This window comes from Myxocyprinus asiaticus, chromosome 3 (assembly GCF_019703515.2).
Source record: "Myxocyprinus asiaticus isolate MX2 ecotype Aquarium Trade chromosome 3, UBuf_Myxa_2, whole genome shotgun sequence".
Lineage (NCBI taxonomy): Eukaryota > Metazoa > Chordata > Actinopteri > Cypriniformes > Catostomidae > Myxocyprinus > Myxocyprinus asiaticus.
In genome coordinates this window covers 3202661-3225948 of record NC_059346.1, presented here as the reverse complement: position 1 = coordinate 3225948, position 23288 = coordinate 3202661, and the positions used below count along the sequence as shown (strand labels likewise).

General features: G+C 34.8%; 1 protein-coding gene across 1 annotated transcript in view; it reads left to right on the top strand.

The window, feature by feature from the left end:
- LOC127423279 (carbohydrate-responsive element-binding protein) overlaps positions 1 to 23288 on the top strand; it is a 44205-nt gene that overhangs the window by 9984 nt on the left and 10933 nt on the right. Inside the window, exons 3-8 of the mRNA XM_051667449.1 lie at positions 634 to 716; positions 1718 to 1807; positions 1934 to 1972; positions 12930 to 13104; positions 13479 to 13559; positions 17488 to 17639. Coding sequence (XP_051523409.1) covers positions 634 to 716; positions 1718 to 1807; positions 1934 to 1972; positions 12930 to 13104; positions 13479 to 13559; positions 17488 to 17639 — 620 coding nt within the window. The remainder of the gene's footprint in view (positions 1 to 633; positions 717 to 1717; positions 1808 to 1933; positions 1973 to 12929; positions 13105 to 13478; positions 13560 to 17487; positions 17640 to 23288) is intronic.

Genomic DNA, 23288 nt, shown 5'->3' with positions numbered 1-23288 from the left:
TAGCAGTTACAAGAGTCTAAAAAGAATAAAATCCCAGATGCAAGTTATTGTTCAACCAAAATTTGGCGCTTAATGCGGGACTTTGAACAAGCCCGAAACACACCGGGACTCTTATTTTGAAATGATGGAGACTTTACTTTGTCACAATACTCTATATTTAAGTACTTACCAAATTAAATGAATTTAAATGCTCTATATTTAAGTTTTTACCAAATAAGATGGTTCCAAACAGCAACTATCGGCACCGATTAATCGGTAAAACCGATATATCGGTCTACCTTTAGATGGGAATACCATGGTACTTTAATGTATAACATGGTACAAAATGAAAACCATATTCATATACCATTGTAATTGAATTGGATTCCAAAGTACTTCAACAAATACCATGGTATTCACATGGTACTTGTCCAAAAACATGATATTAACATGGTTCATGTTTAAAAAGTACATGGTATTACCACATTATCATGCGCAGGAAACCATAGTAATTCCGTGGTACTTTTTGGTACTTATTTGTTAGCAAAGGCTATTGTCTGAAAGACACTTTATTCTTGTATCTTGTACTTGATCATTGATTAAAGAAATGTATAATGAACTAAATTAATGAAATATGCTATTAAATTGTTTTAGATGTGGAAAAAAGGAAGAACCCTGTGTGTGGGTTTGTCACGCCATTGGAGGGTTCGGAGGCGGATGCCCACGGCAAACCTGAGGTGAATCCGATATTCAGACCTGACAGCTTTTCACAGACATGTCCATAAATATAGGATAATCCTATATCTGGCTGTTGTGACCCCCAATATGCCTAGGATTATAAAGGGTGTAACATTGAGAATAAGTTATTGTTGTGGATACTGGGTACATAAAAGACCAAGACAATAGAGCTATATTCCAAAACAAAGTGGTTTATTTGTATACAAATGGTAGATGCTGTGAATAGTGAGTAATGTGCAACAGGTGAAAATGTGAAGTATTTACAATATTTACAGTACCGATAGAAAAACAGAGAGGGAAAAGTGGCCGTAAGCGGTGCCAAATCAAAGAACAGAACAAAACAAAAACCTAAAGAAAATGTGAAACTAATCTTCAGCGTCAAGACGCCCTTACTGATCTGGTCTGCCTAACACAAACACAAAATTTGGGGTGGCACTCATTCCTTAACTAGTGTTTCTAATACAAACAATGTAACTACGTGTGCATTATGTAAGTCACGTGACATACTTACCTGTCCTCTTTTCCCCGTGTTGACACACACAGTGTCACAATTTTGGAACAAGCAATGAACAACGAGTGACAAAATGCAGAAACAACAGGACAGCACAATGATACACAGCGACCATTTTACTATTTTTAATTAGAGCAGATAACACACAACGGCATGGTAGAAAACGGAGCCAACAACAGACTGGCGACATTTAGTTTTGGACGGGCTTTTAAACAGTCGGAGTGATGGTGGATTGGCGGAGGTAGGGTGATGTCGTCAGACAGGTAACAATGATTGACACTTCGATGATCCAATGGCGAGTGTCTGCGAGCATGATATGTGGAGACGGGAGAGAGAGAGACAACACAACAACAAACCAAATCACAGACACATGTATGGGACGTAACAGCGGCATATCCTATAAGTGCATGTTTCAGTCTCAATGGTAGTTTTTAATATTTGTTACATGTAGTTGTTTAACATGAATGTGTTTATGTGTGCTGTTCTCAGGCGATTGTTCTGGAGGGAAGCTACTGGAAGAGACGGATAGAAGTGGTAATTAAAGAATATCACAAATGGAGAATTTACTATAAGAAAAGAGTGAGTAAATTCTCAGATATTGAACCATCCTTGTCCCATTAAAGATATGGTGCTTTTTCATTATTGTAAGGTCAGATCCTTACTGATTTTTAATATTCATTATCAAAATTTTTTTGTATTTTTTAGCTTCAGAAGAACAAAGACCTGCTTTCCATGCTGCAAAAGGTAAGACATGCAAATGTGATTTATAGGGGAATTTGTTCATGTATTGATAGTCTTGAAAAGCCTTAGATTGAAAGTTGCATTAGGAAAAATGCATTACAGTGAACATAAAACAGCATTAGTTTATTTATTTATTTATCTATCCCTTTTTCTCCCCAATTTGGAATGCCCAGTTCCCACTACTTAGTAGGTCCTCGTGGTGGCGTGGTTACTCACCTCAATCCGGGTGGCGGAGGACAAGCCTCAGTTGCCTCCGCTTCTGAGACGTCAATCCGTGCATCTAATCACGTGGCTCATTGTGCATGACACCGCGGAGACTCACAGCATGTGGAGGCTCATGCTACTCTCCGTGATCCACACACAACTTACCACGTGCCACTGAGAGCGAGAACCACTTATCGTGACCACGAGGAGGTTACCCCATGTGACTCTACCCTGCCTAGCAACCAGGCCAATTTGGTTGCTTAGGAGACCTGGCTGGAGTCACTCTGTATAGTCAGCGTCAATACTCGCTGAGCTACCCAGGCCCCATAAAACAGCTTTAGGAACCTATTTTGCTTTTGTTAAGTGATGTATTTGCAAGTTAATCGACAAGAAATGTTGAAATATACCACTTATGAAAGGACGGGAATTGATTTTTTATCCATCAGAAATGTGAGATCAGGTTCACCCTCCAGAGCATGTCCACATATATCTAGTTTTTCAAATCTTTAATTATTTGCTGACATTAATGTGCTTATATTACCATTAATTAGTTATTTGTCAAAAACAAACATGTTTTTCTTTTGAAAGAATAAGAGCAGTAAGATAAATAAAGAAATTGGGTGAATTATGATTTTTGACTTTAAAACCCCTTAAACACTATTGACCCATATGCAGGTCCAAAGGGGGGCGCTGTATCACGAAAAACGTTTATGCTTAAAACGTTAAAGCCTCCCTATACGTAAGTCAGGCATATGAGGTATCATTTGAAAGCTTAGATTATGAACTTTTCAGAGATAACCATAACTTCTGCATTTATGTTACTAAAATAGCAAAATAAGGCCTCAAAACATTTGTGTTGAAAATTAGTGCCCTCTAGAGGTAATGGGGTAGAAATATTTATAGGAAGATAAAAGTCCTTCACATACTACCTAAATAGACAAGTCATATATCTAATGAAAGCTCTCATTCTCAGGAATGTGACTGTACAGTTAATTTTGTTGCCCTAATACCACAGATCGAAAGATTTTCAAAAGAATCACAAAGTGAAATATGATTTCTGTAAGTCATCAAATGTAAATGTCTCATTTATGTGCCGATCACTGCTGCTGTAAGCCCCAAATAGCCAAAAACTTTATATCTGCTTTTACCTTAGGAATGCTTCTAAAAAATTAGCCATTTTGTTCTTGTCTGTGAGTTTGCTTGTGTAAATAATCTAATGTTATATCTTAGATGTCCAGAACAAAATATGCCATCCAGCAGGAAAAGCATGCTGAACAAATAATCAGAGAAATATAATATATGTTTTCAATATATGATGACAAAATGTTATATATCATTGCAATGGGGAAGGTTTTAGCTTTGTAACGACACTTAGATTGAACTTGTAGTCCACTCAGAGGCCGAGATATTTGATGAAATAACGATGGTGGTGCATGAACTGAAAATTAGACCGAATGTCTATGGTTGAGCACTAAAATATATTAGAGCGCCACCTACATTTCAGATCTGTATATTGTGATGGAATGTGATTGAGAAAAAAAATATTTGGAATAAAATGAGACTTTTCAAAGTGAGAGAGTGAACAGAACCAGAATTACATGCTTACAAAGTTAGGACAAAAAAAAAAAAAAAAAAAAAAACATTTCTGTTTATCATAAGATTATAAACACACAATATTATTTATTAATAATTGGAGTTTTTATTTTTATTTGAGGGGGTTTCTGAAAAAATGAGAATTTTTTTAGTATTTTGTCCACAATATGTGTGAATGGTGAGCTTTTAAATGTGAGTGTGGAAAAATTGTGGGTGACAGCTCAAAAATGCACCAGAGTTTAAGGGGTTTTTAAGGGGTTGATATTTGAGAGTAATGTTTTGGCTGTAACCAAAGTGAGGCAGCATTGTCTCTGTTGGGGACTGATGATGATTTGACATTTTTGAAGGCCTCTTCCATCTAGCGCAGCTCTGCTGATGTCCTTGTGTAAATCATTCATCTTGTAGAGTAGTGTTTACTTTAGTAAGTTAGCAGTACAGGTCACATTTACACAGCTCAACTGCATTTCTATTAATAGTCCTCCCTCAGATTTGATTTTCCCTGCTGGCCAAAAAATAAAAAACTGACAGTGTAAGAAAAACGTGAGAAAACGTAGGTGCGTGGGTTCATTGGCGTCACAGCCACTCTTATTGGTGAGAAAAGTTGGCTTTAGTGATAAAAGTGCTAATCGTCCCTTCTGTTCTGTGAGGCGGTCAAAGACGCACATTCAGAGTTTAATGCCGTTTAATCAAATCTGACCCACATACTGCGAGATGTGCAGCCACAGCACATTTTGTTGTTGTCAGAATGCATCTTTCTGCCTGTTCTGATTTGTGAATGTGAATTTTATTGACTGATGTGATGCCCCCCTTACAAAAAAAGTACTGTGGTGGTACCATATTGGGTGATTCTCACAGAACCTGTCAAGAAAATGTTCTGTTTATGTCCATATTTAACCCCAAATCATTACCAAAAAAATAAATAAATAAATAAATAAATAAATAATATTTAAGACACACAAGCACATATTACCCCCAAATTCTCTTTACCGTAATGTGTCCACCACACCTTGTATTTACTATTCACTTTGTTTTCAGTGATGATTCTCATTTCCATAACAGTCATTAAAATCATGGAAATGAGCCAATATGAAAGGCAGTACCAAGACAATTCCACTATGATATATAAATACTTCACAATTTAAAGAATGTTGCATTGATCATAATGACCATCTTCTTTCACATTGTGGTGATGAGAATTGGTGGGGTAAAATGAACTGCCTTGAAAATACAATGTCACAATGTAAAAAATCTGAATGACCCTAAAATAGGCTTCATTTTCTGTATGCAAAATATAATTTCTCATTTGTTTCTTTTGATTTTGGAGTAAAATAGGAACAGGACATTTTCATGACAGGTCTCTTGAGAATCACCCTAATGGTATCATACGGTAATATCATGGTACTTTGATACATACCATGGCACTGATTGATTACCGTATTCAAATACCATGGCATTTCTGTGATACTCTAAGGTACTTCAAAGAATATCATAGTATTTGCATGTTATAACCATGGTATGTTTTGCAAACAATAACAAAACATTTTCAAACATTTGCAATCAAGCAACTGACAGTGACTGAGCTAGTTGGTGCGATATGAATCTCAAATACTTTGGCTAAATCAAATGAAATTTCTACTATTTTTTTATTTTTATTTATGTGTTTAATTAGTTGTGTTTGGTAAACATTACTATTACCATTGCCCATAATGTGGGTTAGTGATTTAACCCTTATCCACTGTTCGGTCATTTTTGACCGAAATCAATTTTGTTTCTTTAATAAAAATGGTATAATTCGAGTGGCTTGAGGCTTAACTGACTTTACTTTTGCCATCTGATCTAAAAATAATAAAATAAAATTTGACTGGATTTGATGAGTTTAGGCCGTGTGACAAAAAATGTTCATTGTGTGGCAGGGTGAGCAAGAGACAGACACAGTGGGTGTGGCGTCAAGCCTCGGAGAGGCATTTATTGGAAACAATAATAAACGTAAAGGGGTAATAAAGTGTCCAAGTTCATGTTCATAATAAAAGGGGGAATCTGGCATCCTCGCGGTGAATGGGGCTCCGTGAAAGGGGCGGGGTAGTGTTCATAGGAAAGCCCAGGCACGGGCTGGGTCAGTCGGCCGCTCAAGTCCACGGCGGGTGGGGCGGCGGCGTCACTGGCGGCCTGTCTTCCCAGGCCCGTGGCGAGCATGAGGGGATGGTGGCCCGGCATCTAGCCCGTCGGCGGCAACGTGAGCAGTACACCCCCGGCGACTCATTACGGCGTCCGGGGGTCCGAAGAACGGGTCCGGCAGCGCGTCCACTCGTCCAATCGCTCCCAGCTCTGGTCCTGCGCGTGCGAGGATGCCAGTGTGTGCACACATGGAGATTTGAAGCCGGCTCCCTGAGAAGAGGTGCGCTCTGCGTTTTAAAGACAGCGGTGATGAAGCATTATCCCCATCAGGTGTGCTTCATGCACCTCTTCTCGCTCTCCCACCCAACTCCCATCGTGATCCTGGCTGAAGGGCGGCCCTAAGAGGCGGGGCAACGATGACGAGCAGAGGGGCGGATCATTCCGCCACAACGGTCAAATTTGACCGATCATAGGAACGAGACTATAACACAGAACAATTTTTTGAGTTTGTCAGATAAAATCAATAGTTCAGCCACAATGCAGAACACACAGACAGAAATGAAATGGTGAGGCTATAACACATCCACAATGCAGAACACATGTGCTCACACACACATACACACACACACAGAGAAATGAACGGGTTAGACTATAACACAGAGCAATTTTTTGTTGGAATTTGTCAAATAAAATCAATAATTTAGTCACAATGCAGAACACACACACACATAATTCTTGTTACAACCAGGAATGAATGGGTGGATCTCTGCAGCCATCTACTGATTATTTTTCTCATGTACGATTTTCAAGTCATGTAATTGTTTCTTTTTTGCTCCAGATGGCAGCAATCTGCCCCCAATACATGACACGTTCTCATATTTTCTTCATGTTTCAACTTATGAAAGTGTAAGTTTTTACTGTAGTGAAATTAACATCAATTTGCTTATTTGCAGATGCAAATTAATAGTATAAGAGTCTAAGTTAAATAACATAATATCTACTAAAAAATGCACAACTTTAGTGTTTTTAATTAGTACATTTCTTTAGGGCGGCATGGTGATTCAGTGGTTAGCACTGTTCCTTCACAGCAAGAAGGTCCCAGGTTCAAGTCCTAGCTCAACTGGGCCTTTCTGTTTGGAGTTTGCATGTTCTCCCCGTGTTTGCGTGGGTTTCCTCTGGGTACTCCAGTTTCTCCCACAAGTCCAAAACATGCAGGTTAATTGAACTGGAGACTCTAAATTGCCCTGTAGGTGTGAGTGAGAGTCCCCCAGCCACTGAGGGTTGAGTCAGGAAGGGCATCTGGCATAAAACCTGTGCCAAGTCAAATATGTGGATCACGGATGGTCCGCTGCGGCGACCCCTAATGGGAGCAGCCGAAAGAAGAAGTGTTATTACATTTCTTTCAAAAAAATAAAACAATTACGTTTATTGTTTTTGGTCAAATTTGATCTCGAACAATACAAGTGTGAGTCAAAAACAAACAGTGCACAAGGTTTAAATAAACCCCTAACTCTAAGTATTAAAGTGTGTAATTTCTGCGCCACTAGCTCCAAACAGAAATGCAAAAATAAACATTGTTTTCAAAACGGCTTTCTGAATACACCCCCGTGCTGTTTTTCAAACAAGCAGATAGTACCGCCCCAACTCATGCCATTGGTCGATTCTGTGTTGTTGTGTCTCATGAGATGGGTTGCTCAAAAAAACAAAGGAATTATTCAGGAGTTTACAGTTTTCAAGAAAATTAACCTTATAGTTAACCTTAACTTAACTCCCGCACTGTTTGCGATATGATACCTCAAATAATATATGTATGGTTAAATTGACTGGAATATGTAATTGTGTCCAATCAGTACCTGTAGGGTGCAGGTACCTGTACCAATCCACCTGTAGGGTGCAGCATGTCATTGTGCCAGTAGGAGGCAATGTGTTTGCTATCAGACTCCACACGTGAGTTTGACCATAGGAACTGGGTCAGGAACAAAAGAGCCAGCCGCCTTCACTGAGAAAGTGCTAAATGAAAACATAATAGGGTCGTACAGGGGTTTCTGCCTTTTACACATTTCAGTTAAACTGCTGTCATTAAGAGCTCACACGTAAGCATGGAGACCCACGTACACAAATTCACTAACCTCATTTCTGATTACAAACACACTCCAGAACCAGTATTATTATTTACCATCTTTGTGTGTTAGAATAAAGAGAAAAACAATGTAGATAGTTTCCAGGAAAGACGTAATCATTGCCACTTCTGTCTGATTCTGGGTATCCCTATAAATATGAGGCCCGTGCGGAGCATTAGTCTTTGTAGAGTAGAGAAATCAGCAAGACTGGAGCTCTCCAGAAATAATAGGCAGAGATGGGATTTTTCCAATAAAAGCTGTGAGTAGAATGTCAAATCTGCCTCTGTCTCTGTATGTATGTGTGTTTAACTGAAATTGTGTGTTAACATCAAAATTTTGTTTCATAATACATATTTCTGGTCTTATTTTGCAAGATTCATACATTGCGTTATTCGTCTGATGTCACCTAAGCCATGCAGGCTATAAAGCACAACAGTCTGTTTCCGAAAGGAAAAAACTATTCATTTTATCCATAGGCGAATTGATTATTAACGATAACTTATAAACCTCTAAAGACTGACCTATCTTGAGCTCAGAGGTTGTTAATCGATGCTTCTGTTGAAGCTATCAGTCTGCAATGTAAACCCTAATAAGTAAGCAGAACTCTGAATTTGAGGCAATCAGTTACATAATTTTTGTAAGTTAATAAACTCCCAAGTTTAGGTTAATAGAACTTTCAGATTTTGATTTTGTACTACACATGCATGTTAATTGCTCTTAACTTGAAATACTGAGTTAGCTAACTCATACATTTTGATAACACTTAACAATAAATGTAACTATTTGTAGTTCTGAGTGGTCGCTAGGGCGTTGCTAGACAGTTGGTAGGGTGTTCTGAGTAGTCACTAAGGCATTGCTAGATGGTTGCTAGGGGGTTCTTGGTGGTTGCTAAGGCATTGCTGAGTGGTTGCTAGGTGGTTGCTAGGGTGTTCTGGATGGTTACCATGGTGATACTTAAAAGGGTGCTTGCTAGCCTGAGTCTAAAGGGCCCACCCCCATGTCTCAGTGATGTTCTGTTGCTGAAATATGGATGTTGCAATATGGTTGCTAGGGTGTTCCATGTGGTTGCTAGGCTGTTACCAGGGTAATACTACAAAGGCTGCTTTACAGCCCGTGTCAATATAGCCAACCTCCATGTCTGTCCGATATTCTGATTTCGAGATATGGCCGGAGCATTTTGCCATATGGCTGCTAGGGTGCACTGGATGGTTGCTAGGGCGTGGCTAGGCAGTTGCCAATGTGATACTTATAGGCAGCTTGCTAAGTAGAGCATTAGGGTTTATAGTGTGTTATTTCAACTACACTACAATACCCATGATCCTGAAGGGAACGATTCACCAATCAGAGATTTGTGGCCAACAAAGCACGAGTTGGTTCTCCCGCAGCTGGAACCAGGTTCCAGAAGAGGTTAGATGTGCCCCAACAGTAGGCACATTTAAATCCAGACTGAAAGCACATCTGTTTAGCTGTGCATTTTCTGACTGAGCATTGTGCTGCACTTATTGATTTCACTGAATCATTTTGCTTTTGTCTTTCTTTCATTGTAATTATTCTATTTTATTCTTTTTATTTTATTTTTCTATGGATGATGTTAACAACCTAGTTATCCTCTGCTGTGCCAGGGAAGGTTGAAAACAATCAAAGTGTGTATCAACAATTTTTGGTTATCCTCTGTTTAATCAGGGAAAGTTAAAAACAGTTATGGATGGTGTTAACAGTTGAATATTATTTTTCTTCTTATTCATTTTAATCATTAAAAAAAAAAATCAAATTTATTTTATTACTTTTAATCTTATTTCATGTTCTTAATTGGTTTTTATTTTTTTATGTATCTTGTACTTTCTTTAAAATGTAAATGTAAAGCACTTTGAATTGCCATTGTGTATGAAATGTGCTTCATAAATAAACTTGCCTTGCCTTGCCTTCACTCTCAAGCTACTTTTTTATATATACACTGATGAGCCAAAACATTATGACCAATCACAGGTGAAGCGAATAACGCTGATCATCTCCTAACAAGGCCACATGTCAAGATCTGTGTAGATTAGATGGTAAGCGAACAATCAGTTCTCATAGTTAACGTGTTGAATGTAGGAGAAATGGGCAGGAGTAAAGACCTGAGCGACTTTGACAAGGGCCAAATTGTTATGGCCAGAGGACTGGGTCAGAGCATCTCTGAAACAGCAAGGCTTGTGGAGTGCTCCTGGGCGGCAGTGGTGAGTACCCACCGATAGTGGTCCGAGGAGGGACAAACCACAAACCGGCGAGAGGGTGTTGGGTGCCCAAGGCTCATCAGTGCACAAGGGCAACGAAGGCTATCCTGTCTGGTCTTAACCGACAGAAGGTCTACTGTGGCACAAGTCACAGAAAATTGTAATGATGGTTATGGGAGGAATGTGTCACAACACACAGTGCATCGCACCCTGCTGCGTATGGGGCTGCAGAGCCACTGACCAGCCCAGAGTGCCCAGTCAGAGAGCCCCTGTCCACGATCAAAAGCACCTACAAAGGGCACGCAAGGGTCAGAACTGGACCTTGGAGCAGCGGAAGAAGGTCGCCTGGTCCGATGAGTGTCATTTTCTTTTACATCACGTGGAAGGCCGTGCATGTGTTCGCCGTTTACCTGGGGAAGTGATGCACCAGGATGCACTGTTGGAAGACGACAAGCCGGTGGAGGGAGTGTGATGCTCTGGACATTGCGCCCTGCCACACTGCACACATTGTTCGGGAATGGTTTGAGGAAAATGATCAAGAGTGCAAGGTGTGGCCCTGGCCTCCAAATTCCACCGATCTCAATCCGATTGAGCATCTATGGGATGTGCTGGACCAACAAGTCCGATCCACGGCGGCTCCACCTCGCAACTTACAGAACTTGAAGGATCTGCTGCTAATGTCTTGGTGCCAGATACCACAGGACACCTTCAGGGGTCTTGTAGAGTCCATGCCTCAGGGGGTCGGCACTGTTTTGGCGGCACACGGAGGACCAACAGCATATTAGGCAGGTGATCTTAATGTTTTGGCTCATCGGTGTATATATTGTCTTTTAGTCTGTTAGAAAACTCTTGCTTCAAATCAAAGTTTGTAATCTTGTGACTCATCTTGGAGCTGGCTGGTTTTGTTTCATGGCTTACAACTGTTATGAAGAATTTTATTAAACCCCTTTTGGAGAAATGAATGAGAAAATACTTCCGGAACCAAGACGGCTAAAAATAGTGAGCGGGCACTATTGTGCTCTATTGGTTAATGTTAAACAATAGTCAGATCTCTTTTTAGACACTGTTGTAGGTTACACTTGTGGTGATGTAGCCTTTCTAAAATCATTGCAAAAGTTGACACAGTAGAGTCTCCAAATCCCGGTCAAAAAGCCTCCTCAAAGGTGTCATTCTGGTCTGTTCATTTTCTTAACAAGATTCGCAATGTTTTCAGGCTTCAGACAAGAGATTGTTACGCATTTGCAGCATCTGTTCATTTTACAACACATGCAAAACACCTAATAAGAAAAACAGTATGAACCACTTTTATGCATGATTGCATGTTTCAGTTGCACTAATATTAAAGTGACAGATTTCACTATTTAAATACCTATTCAACTCTCTGGACCTGCCGACGGGTCCAAAAGGGGGCGCTATATTGTGAAAAACGTTTACGTTTAAAATGCTCAAGTCCCTGCATACACAAGTCAGGCATATGTGGTAACGTTTGAAAGCTTAGAATCGCAACTTTTCATAGATAACATCACTTCTGCATTTATGTTATGTAATATAACAAAATAAAACAGACCTTAAAATATCCGTGTCACAAATAAGCAGCACCAAGTGGTTATTTGGTACAAATAAAAATAAAATAGAACTTAAATAGACAAATCATATACCAAATGAAAGCTCTCATTCTCAGGAACGTGATTGTATAGTTTATTTTGTTGCACTAATACCACAGTTTGAAAGATTTTCAAAAGAATCACAAAGTGAAATATTATATTTGTAAGACATCAAATACAAATGTCTCTTTTATGCACTGATAAAAATAGCTAAGCCACAAATAGCTAAAAACGTTATATCTGATTTTATCTTCGGAAGTTCTCTAAAATATGAGCTATTGATTACTTGTCTGCGAGTTTGCTTTTGTGAATAATCCAGCGTTATATTTTAGATGTCCAGAAAAAAATCATTATTCCTGCAGTCCTGCAGGAAAAGCATGCTAAGCAAATCATCAGAAATATATGTTATCGAGTATTAATGATAAAATGTTACACATCATCACAAAAGTGGAGGATCTCAGTTCTCTGATGACATCTAGATTGAGCTTGTAGTCCACTCAGAGGCCGATATATTCAACGAAACAATAAGGGTGATGCATGAACTGAAAATTAGACTGAATGTCTATGGACGAGCACATCTGTGAGGACTAAAATGCGTTATAGCGCCACCTACATTTCAGATCGGCATTTTGTGACGAAGGTGATAGATGAAAAATTATTTTTTCTAGTGCTTGCTGCCATCGAGTGGAATAAAATTAGACTATTTGGAGGAAGACAGGGTGAACAGAACCAGAATTGCATGCATAAGTTAGGACAAAATATATATATATATATTTTAATTCTATTCATCATAAGATTGTAAAAATATTATTTATGAATAATTTGAAAAAATGAGACCAATCTTTGGCAGTTAGTCCACAGTATGTGTAAATGATGAGCTTTTAAAATTGAGTGTGAAAAATTGCTTGCAGCAGCCCAAAAATGCTTCAAAGTTGAAGAGGTTAAAGGCTTTTAGGGGCATGTGTAAAACTCTCATTTGTATCTTTGTACTTATTCCTTTCATATGAATGGTATGAATGGTAACTAGGGGGTCAATTACGTACAGTGACTATTTATTTCTGTATGTCTGTTAGGTAGGTTTTTACTATTTGGGTTTTTCTGTTTTCAACAGAGGCCTATCTGCAGGACAGGGCTGGATAAATGGACCAATCAGATTTATCCAGTGCCCGAGGCAGCATCAGAGGAAGTGCACATGTTTGACTTGGACTGCTTCCTGTCGGATATCTCAGACACGTTGTTCACCATGACCCAGAAGCCCAGCCCCTGGAGTGGAGAACGCCAAAACAGTGAGCACTCCACACTGAGTTCCAAATAAGCACATATCATGACAGATTCATAAAGATAGTCTGTATGACTTAAGTGCATCCAAGTTTTCTGAAGTCCTATGATAGTTTTGTGTAAGGAACATACAGGAATTTTAATACAATATTCCCTGGGAACTATATCCTCCACCATAGCCACTGTTTGCAGATGACACTTGTTTTAAAATGTCTGAATGTCATGTGCATTAGATACAATATCAAAGTGTGGATTTCATAAATGAGTTTATACAATACATTCGGGATGGACACCACACCCTAAAATAAGAAACTTTATATGAATAAATGCACAAACATAGCTGTGTTAAATACACACATCCTCACAATATGTCTCATCTCAGCTTACACCAGTAATGCGGACATGATCCAGCCCGGTTTGACACCACTGCAGCCCAACTTAGATGATCTGATGGACATACCAGGTGAGTCAGTATTCCTCCATCTGTGTAATGATTTCTTCATGGCAGCCTTTGTCACAATGACAACACATCCTTACAGCTCATTGTTTTACATGTTGTGTATCGCTTTGCTCTCTGTTCTGGGTACCTTAGGTATACATGATTTTAAACCAGTGTGATGTGAACCTATGAAAATAGAGGAAGAAATGTAAGAAATGTGATATTAACATTTATTAAATATAATAAAGAAAAATATAATAATCTAAATAATAAAACGTATAATTTCTTTGTAAAAATAATAAGTACATTTAATTCTAATAATTAATATTAATAAATTATTTATTAATATTTATTTTATGTTTTATATTATTAAAATGATTATGCAAAATTAATCTGATATTTTTAATCTCAAAATGTAACTACTAATCTTAAATGTTGGATGACACATCCAGATGATATATATTTGGATGATCCATTTAAAATGTTGTGCATTGTAATGCATTCTTTTTTTTACAATAACAAGAAAGTAGTACCATGTCTTTTTTAACTATAATAATATAAATAATAATACTGTATAATAATATCATTGTTTTTAATTAATACTTTTAAAACATAAGTAAATTTATTTATAACAATTAACATTTTTTTTTTTTAAAATACACATTTTGTCCCAGAAATGTTTGTAATTGTCATTTTCCTTGATAGTGATTCTCATTAAATTCTCATTATACTGTAATACAGTACTGAAAATCATCCTGTCCTGACATTAAAAACAAATAAATAAAATCAGCATAAATTCAAGGCAGTAATTTATGCTGTTTTCTTTATGCAAAATATAACTTTTAGTTTTTTTTTTTTTTTTTTTTTTTTTTTTTTTACATTTGATTTTGAGGTGCATGACCCCCATATATTAGATGTGTATCATTTGTTGTAAGGGGGTTCAGTGGAAAGGAGGAGGCGAGAACCGGCTTGACAACTTAAATAACAATTTATTAACCAAAAAACACAACCAAAACACACAACTAAAAACACACAGTACAGCTGTCTGCAATTCTCTCTCTCTCGAACTGTCGTCCCCGGCCGCCTTTATCTCTCGCGCGCCCCATCAGGCTGATTGGGGACCGGGTGTGTCTCATTCCAGCCCGGCCCCGCCCTCCTCGGCTCTACATTTGTAGTGTGTAAATGTGTGATTCTTTTTGTTCCTTGTAGTTATGGTGAAGTTTGCTAAGACAAGCACCATTAATACAATTTGAACAAATCCCTAACTTTAAGTATTAAACTTGAATATGTGAATGATCCTGCATCGTTTGTGCTAAAGACATGAATGATAGACTTTACCTGACTCGGACCTGGGGCTGTTTGCACCAGTCATGCGTAAGTTACAACTTAGATTTGTAATAGCTTGACATTTACAAGAGAGAACATTGTGTAATAAAATGACTTCTTAGCTGCTCGTCAGCATGAAACCGAACTAAACAGTGCACTTTCCTGCGAGCGTCACACGGTGTCACTGGCATGCCACGTTTAAACACACACAAACTAGATAGGATATTAAAATGGACTAGTATCCATTTGTTGCCAATTATTTATTTTAGATATTTTTATTATTTACATAATTAGATACACAACTTTTATATTTACTTATATTTTGGAAATATATTGTACCGCTGACAGTTACGTGAGACAAAAAATGTTTTTGAAAATGAGCTGTAATAAAATAAAACTAAAATGCATGCCATTTCAGCACTTTATTAGAGGAAGAAGTAAATGCCATATTATGAAACTACACATTACTTTATGGAAAGCTTACGACCAACTTACTAGCTAAGTCTTGCATTAAAGGAATATTCTGGGTTCAATACAAGTTAAGCTCAATCGACAGTATTTGTGGCATAATGTTGATCATCAAAAGAAAAAGAAAAACAATAATTTCTAATCGTCCCTCCTTTTTATTAACCCTTTAAGATCTGAAGATGTTTTTAAAGATTTCCTGTTTCAGTGGCATGCCCAAAATTAAGGCTTATAACTCAAAAAACAAACAAAACAAAAAACAAACAAGTGTTTGGTATCATTGTAAAGAAAACTTTTCACATTTTTAATGAAATAGATTATGATACATTCTGAGACTCTCAGCCTAAGAAACTGCTGAAAAATCACAACAACAAAAAAAATTTTGTAGCCAAAAATGTACATTTGTTCTTATTTTTCTGATTTGACATTATACATCTCTGTGTGTAAATAAGATGGCCCTGAAAAACTGCTTTTGTTTTGTTCCCAATCATGTCAACTGAATCTGAGAAAACTTTTGTGTTGATACGCAAAGCAATCACAAGTTATAGCATTACAAAAACTTTATTTATCATAGTGTCCAAAAACGTCTCCAAACAAATAAAACATAATAATTGTACATAAGAACTAATTACACATGCAAACACAACAATGACTAAAGGTTTGCATAGCATGGAGACATGATTTTAGTAATGAGATTTCACAGAATGAGTTTCATTCTGTGTCATTTGAGTCATCATTGAGTCTGTGTCATGTATTTGGCGCCATCTCCTGGTGGCCATATGTAACATTGTGCTTCATGTGGATTATCTAATGATCTATACATCTGATTATCTTGTGTGTGGACTCCTTTGAAAGATAATCACCTCCTCTAAATAATGGTATGTAATATTTTATGTTCTGTTTATATTTCGTGAAGTCATAAGTGAAACCACGGCATATAAGCAACACCAATATAATTCTCAAAGACATATTCAGCTATTACTGTCTATATTTGTGTCTGTGAGTAAAACAAATATGCTGGTTGTATTCTGCTCTTTGAGAACTTTCCATCAGCATGTGACACATGGCTATTTGATAAGTTTGATGTTTTTACTGATTGTAATCGTATGTACCGTGCAATTTGTTTTTTATTAATGATCAAAACAGAACACTTCTGATTTGTCTGTAAATTTCAAAGCACTTGTTCACTTTTGGTCATAATACCTGCATACATTGGAAAGTAGAGCTTCTAAGCTTTCAAACGATACCTATTTTGTGTTTGTCAAGACTATAGTTATTAATATATTGACAATTATTTTTTGGCGGGCCCATCCGAGCTTAAAGGGTTAAAAACCCTTTAAGCTCGGTATTGAATAACTGCTTGAAACTATTTTTACTGGGAAAAATAGCTTTCCCAGTAAGCATTCTGATTGGTTGTCAGGATGGCAGGATGGCATGTTGAGTTGGCAGGTCTAGGAGAATAGTTTAGCTGCTGTGAGGGACTTAACCATTGCTGACTGCTTTTACTGGAGACATTAGATTCATTTGACACGTCTTTGATGTGTAATTGGAAATAATTTTTAATTATTCCAATAATTAATGCATGCATAAGAGCAATAATATAACCACATATTCAGGATTTGGTGGGGGGGGAGGCAAATGTAATAATTTAATGATCAACCATGGAAAAAACCCATATCAGTTGACCACTATTATGAATATTGGGGGGGACATGTCCCCCTCAATGTCTGTGGTGGTTACGGCCCTGCATAGGAGTTGTTTTGCCACTTTGCATGCTAGGTGGTTTCTACACTGTTCTTTGTGGTTTTTAGGTGGTCGGTTTTACCAATCCCAGGTCAAAAGTGTCCACCTGTAAGTCTCTATTATATTCTGGTCTCTATGGCTTCCTGGTTCCTGCTTCAATGTAAGTGTAGAGGATTTTTTTGCCCATCTTTGTGTCCACCAGGTGAAAATCTGATAGATCTCTTAGTAATAGCACACCTCTCCTCAACAAGCTTCTTGATTTGAAGAATCATTCATGTCTGTAGCATGAACGGGCTTGCAAAATAGTAATTGGCATAAAATTAAATACAACATATATAGTTAAGTCAAATCCAAAATGCACATTCTCAAAGCAGCTTTACAGAAAATCATGCTGTAATGTCTAATATATATTTTCCAGACATCTTCATGAGTTACCGTGGGCAGTCGACAGACCACGTTGGTTATTTTGACTGTGGCTTCTTTGAGAGTTCATCTAGTGCTGCGTTTCCTTCAACTCCTGCCCCTGCGGTCACCACAGCACTGATACATACTGGACCTCTGATAACACAGGTGTGTAAGTGTGTAATTTCTGCACCGCTAGTGTCATCAAACAGAGTTGCCATAATGACAATTTTCAGACAGGCTTTCCTTGGCCTGTCGCGATTGTTAAATAATCATCTGATCCAAGTATTTGATCTAACCACGGTTATTTGAGATAATCATAATTATTGTATAAATAATATACTGTAGATAAATGTCATGAATGGTGCATTTGTGTGTCTTATCCAACTGAACAGAAGAGATTAACCGCTTATAAAGGGCTCTGATGCGTGCGCAATCTGTGGAGGTTCGCGGCAAAATGTAAACAATGATTTTGATAGTAAACGCAAAGTGCTCCAGTTTCACATTCGTTTACAGTTTGTGTAATGGCAAATGTTCTTGGCCATTGGGCTTCATACACACAGTGTTAATGACACGCAGTGTAGATGATAGAATGAAGAAACAAAGAATCTCAAGGGTCTTCCTTCATGTGAAATAAGGTCTCATTGGTTTAATCAGAGAGCCTTAAAATAACGTGTGAAATTAAAGAAGTTAGTACATATATATTTCACTATAATATAATATAATGTAGTATCGTAATGTATTATATTGTATAATATAATATACTATAGTATAATAGAATATAATATAATATAGTATTGTATTGTATTGTATAATATTATATAATATACTGTAATATAATATTGTATAATATAATATTATATAATATTGTATAGTATAATATAGTATTGTATTGTATATAGCATAGTATAGTATGGTATAACATAGGATAGTATAGTACTGTATAATATAATATAACATAAAATTATATAGGATAGTATAGTATAATATAGTATAATATAATATGATATAGTATTGTATAATATAATATCGTATTGTATTGTATAGTATAATATAGTATAGTATTGTATTGTATAATATTATTTAATATATTATAGTATAGTATAATATAATATACTGTAGTATAATATATGTAGTATTGTATTGTATAATATAATATACGGTAGTATAGTATAATATAATATAATATTGTATAGTATAATATAGTATAGTATTGTAATGTATTGTATAATATAATATAATATAATATAGTATAGTATAGCATAGTTTATTATCGTATAATATAATATAATAAAGTATAATATGATATAATATAATATAGTATTGTATAAAATAATATAATATAATATAATATAAAATTGTATAATATAATATAGTATTGTGTTGTATATAGCATAGTATAGTATGGTATAATAAAATATTGTACAGTATAATATAGTATAAGATAGTATAGTATTGTATAATATAATATGATATAGTATAATATAGTATAGTATTGTAATGTATTGTATTGTATTGTGTTGTATAGTATAATATAGTATAGTATTGTAATGTATTGTATAGTATAATATAATATAGTATAGTATAGCATAGTTTATTATCGTATAATATAATATAATATAGTATAATATGATATAATATAACATAGTATTGTATAATATAAAATAATATAATATATAATATAATATAATATAAAATTGTATAATATAATATAGTATTGTAATGTATATCATAGTATAGTATGGTATAATATAATATGATATAGTATTGTATAGTATAATATAGTATAGTATTGTAATGTATTGTATAGTATAATATAATATAGTATAGTATAGTTTATTATCGTATAATATAATATAGTATAGTATAATATAATATAATATGATATAGTATTGTATTGTATAATATAGTATAGTATTGTATAGTATAATATAATATATGATATAGTATTGTATAGTATAATATAGTAAAGTATTGTAATGTATTGTATAGTTTAATATAATATATTATAGTATAGTTTATTATCGTATAATATAGTATAGTATAATATTTTATAGTATTGTATTGTATAGTATAGTATAATATAGTATTGTATAATATAATATAATATAGTATTGTATAATATAATATAGTATAGTATAGTATATATACTATAGTATAATGTAATATAATATAGTATAGTATAATATAATATAATATAATATAATATAATATAATATAATATAGTATTATATTGTATAGTATAATGTAATATAATATAGTATAGTATGGTATAGTATAGTATAATATAATATAATATTGTATAGTATAATATAGTATAATATAATATAATATAATATAGTATTATATTGTATAGTATAATGTAATATAATATAGTATAGTATGGTATAGTATAGTATAATATAATATAATATTGTATTGTATAGTATAATATAGTATAGAATTGTATTGTATTTAATATAGTATAGTATAATATAATATAATATTGTATTGTATAGTATAATATAGTATAGAATTGTATTGTATTTAATATAGTATAGTATAGTATAATATAGTATAGTATTGTATTGTATAATATTATTTAATATAGTATAGTATAGTATAATATATGTAGTATTGTATAGTATAATATAATATAATATTGTATTATATTGTATAGTATAGTATAGAATAGTATAATATAATATAATATTGTATAGTATAATATAATATAATATAATATAATATAGTATTATATTGTATTGTATAGTATAATATAGTATAGTATTGTAATGTATTGTATTGTATTGTATAGTATAATATAATATAATATAATATAATATAGTATTATATTGTATTGTATAGTATAATATAGTATAGTATTGTAATGTATTGTATTGTATTGTATAGTATAATATAATATAATATAATATAGTATAGTATAGTATAGTATAGTATAGTATAATATAATATAATATTGAATTGTATAGTATAATATAGTATAGTATTGTAATGTATTGTATTGTTTTGTATAGTATAATATAGTAAAGTATTGTAATGTATTGTATAGTACAATATAATATAGTATAATTTGATATTATTGTTGAAGTTGACCAAAAAGTGAGACAGATATTTTAAGTATTTGAAAATATTTTTATATTTATATTTATATCCCTATTTTATTATATGATTCCCAGTTAAATATTAATACATTTAAATGGTGTTGGGAATGCTACATTGAAACTGTAGTTTGACAAGCTACTCATAATTTAAAGTAGTTAAGCTACAATAAAGCTACCCTTTTGAAAAAGTAGTTAGCTACTCTACAAGTTACTATCAAAAAAGTAGCTAGCTACATTGAAGCTACTTAATGAGCAATATTGTTTTACAATGTTACTATCAAACCAATAATAACAATAACAAAATTTGCACTAATAACATTTATAAATTAAGAAGTGTAATTAATAATTGTATTAATTAAATACATTTAATGTATTTAATTAATTGCATAAAATGTATTTAATACATTAATAAATAGTAACATTAGGTATAGCCTACTTCCCTAAAGATCACATTTTTATGACAAACTGTCCTTGGGTTTGTGCTTGTCATATAATATTTATTATGGATAATATGTGAATAGAGATGCAGGGCTTTCTCCCCTTACATGTGTTCTTGTTCATTGTATTTTCTGACTTTTTTGCCATTGAAACGCAAGTGCCAGCTTTACAGGTCACATCCAGAGGTTGTAAAATTTATTTTGTGGTTTATTTGTATCCGTCATATTAGTTTAAATATCCCTGATACATAGTATATTTGATGTTGTGTCAATATTGTCAACATTTGCAGTTAAAAATCACTGTGAGGTAAACGCTTACCTAGTCTGATAAAACAGGTGTTATTTTTAATAATATGTAGAGCTGGGGAACCTACTTTTAAAAGTATACTTCTGGCTGAGAGTGGCAGAGCACATCTGAACGATCTCTTTCTTGCGCTTGCGCACATAGAGCACGCGTGCGAGAGAGAGAGAGAGAGAGAGAGAAGAGTATATTGAAAGAGTGGGCGCTCTGCCACTCTGAATAATCACATAAGGACACGTATACACACGAAAACTGATGCACAGTATCAAATGCAGAGATTGTATGATAGTCCTCATTGTGGAGAGCACATCAATATAGTCAAAGCTAAATCTTGGACATTTAGAGGCAATTTTGAAATCCCGGCCAGATGCTTTTTTTCAGGTCCAAAAAAAGAGGACATGTATGGGAAAAAGAGGATGTATTGTCACCCTATAAATGATAGTCACATAATAATACATGCCATAATAAATTATTTCTTTAACCAGTAATTTGTTTATTTAACATGAAAATAATAGTTATGCATAATAGGTCTGCTATAATAATCGCTGCTCCCAATAACGCACAGATAATGAGAAACGAAATAAACATATTCAGAACAAAAAACAAATCCCTCAAAAGGCAAAAATAACTTATTGAATTAGTTTATTTTAAAAAATAAATAAAGATAAATACCCTGTTGTGTTGTCTATTAACAACAAAGTGTCTGAAACATTCTTTGTTTCATAGAATAAAATGGTGTTCTTTAATCATTTTCAGATTTGCCCGTCCTTGCGTCTTGTTAAAACAAACTTTGGTTGGTCGCTTTACATAACCATCAGACCCTTGGCCTATGTCACAAATCAGGATTAAGCAGCTTTGTGACATAATTTAAACTTAGTTTAAGCGAACTCTGAATTAGCGGTACCAGTAAAGTGGATAGGCTTTCATTGGGGTTCCTCACCATAGTAACACACTAATCTTCTAACCTGCTCCTGGGCAGGTTATGTTCCCGATCAGAGATCTCATCCAGATTCTGGACCAATCAGCTGTGAGCAAAGTGACAGTCACTCCCCTCAGTATCTCTCACTCCAATTTAAAGTGCACTTCAACAAGACAGTTTTAGAAATGTACAAAATGAGCTAATTATGATCATTATTTATTGCAAGAAATATATTTTTGGCAGTCTTGCATTTGTTTAAAGGCACTTAAATTTTCCCCCAATAATTTTCCCACACTGGCCATAAAATATGAATGAATAAATAAACCTAAAACAATGATATAATTTCAAGGAAGATATGAATACAATATCAATAATGATCAAATGACTTTAAAATATAAAAACTTAAAACTGGGGGGGCGTCGTTTTGTGGCCCGTTCTGCATAACGTGGCGGCTCATTTCAGCTTATCGCGGCCCATTCGGCCCATTTCGCGGCCGGCCGGCCCGGTTCTCCCGATGGCCAGTCCGCCCCTGATCGGCCCCAAAGTGCATCGGCCCACCGGGAAAATGCCTGGTATGCCAGATTACCAGTCCAGCCCTGCATGAACATACATTATTTCACTTGAAGTTCAATAAAAGCACACTAGCATACCAAATATGTTTTTACTGTGTCTTATGCTGCTAGAAAGAAAGAACAAATAAGTCTTTATTAGTGCATACAATCTACTCATTTTCCAATTGCTCGCATTTTTATTATTCGAGAGTGTATTAATGTCTAATAGTGTTAAATGATATTAAGTTAGTAATTTTAATTAATACTAAAGCTTTTCATTTCAATTTTTTTAATTTCAAATTAAGATATTAAACTTAAAATTACAAGCCTGAATGTTCTTGTTGTGGACCTGTATAAAGTTACTTTCACATCGATATATTAGCTATTTTTATATTTTCATCACATTCATATATTTTTTCATGCTCTAGCAGCAGCAGCAATGTTTGTTCTTGCTGTGTAAATTCCTTTAAATTCTTTATCATTTACTAGTGATCCTCTGTGCTGTGTG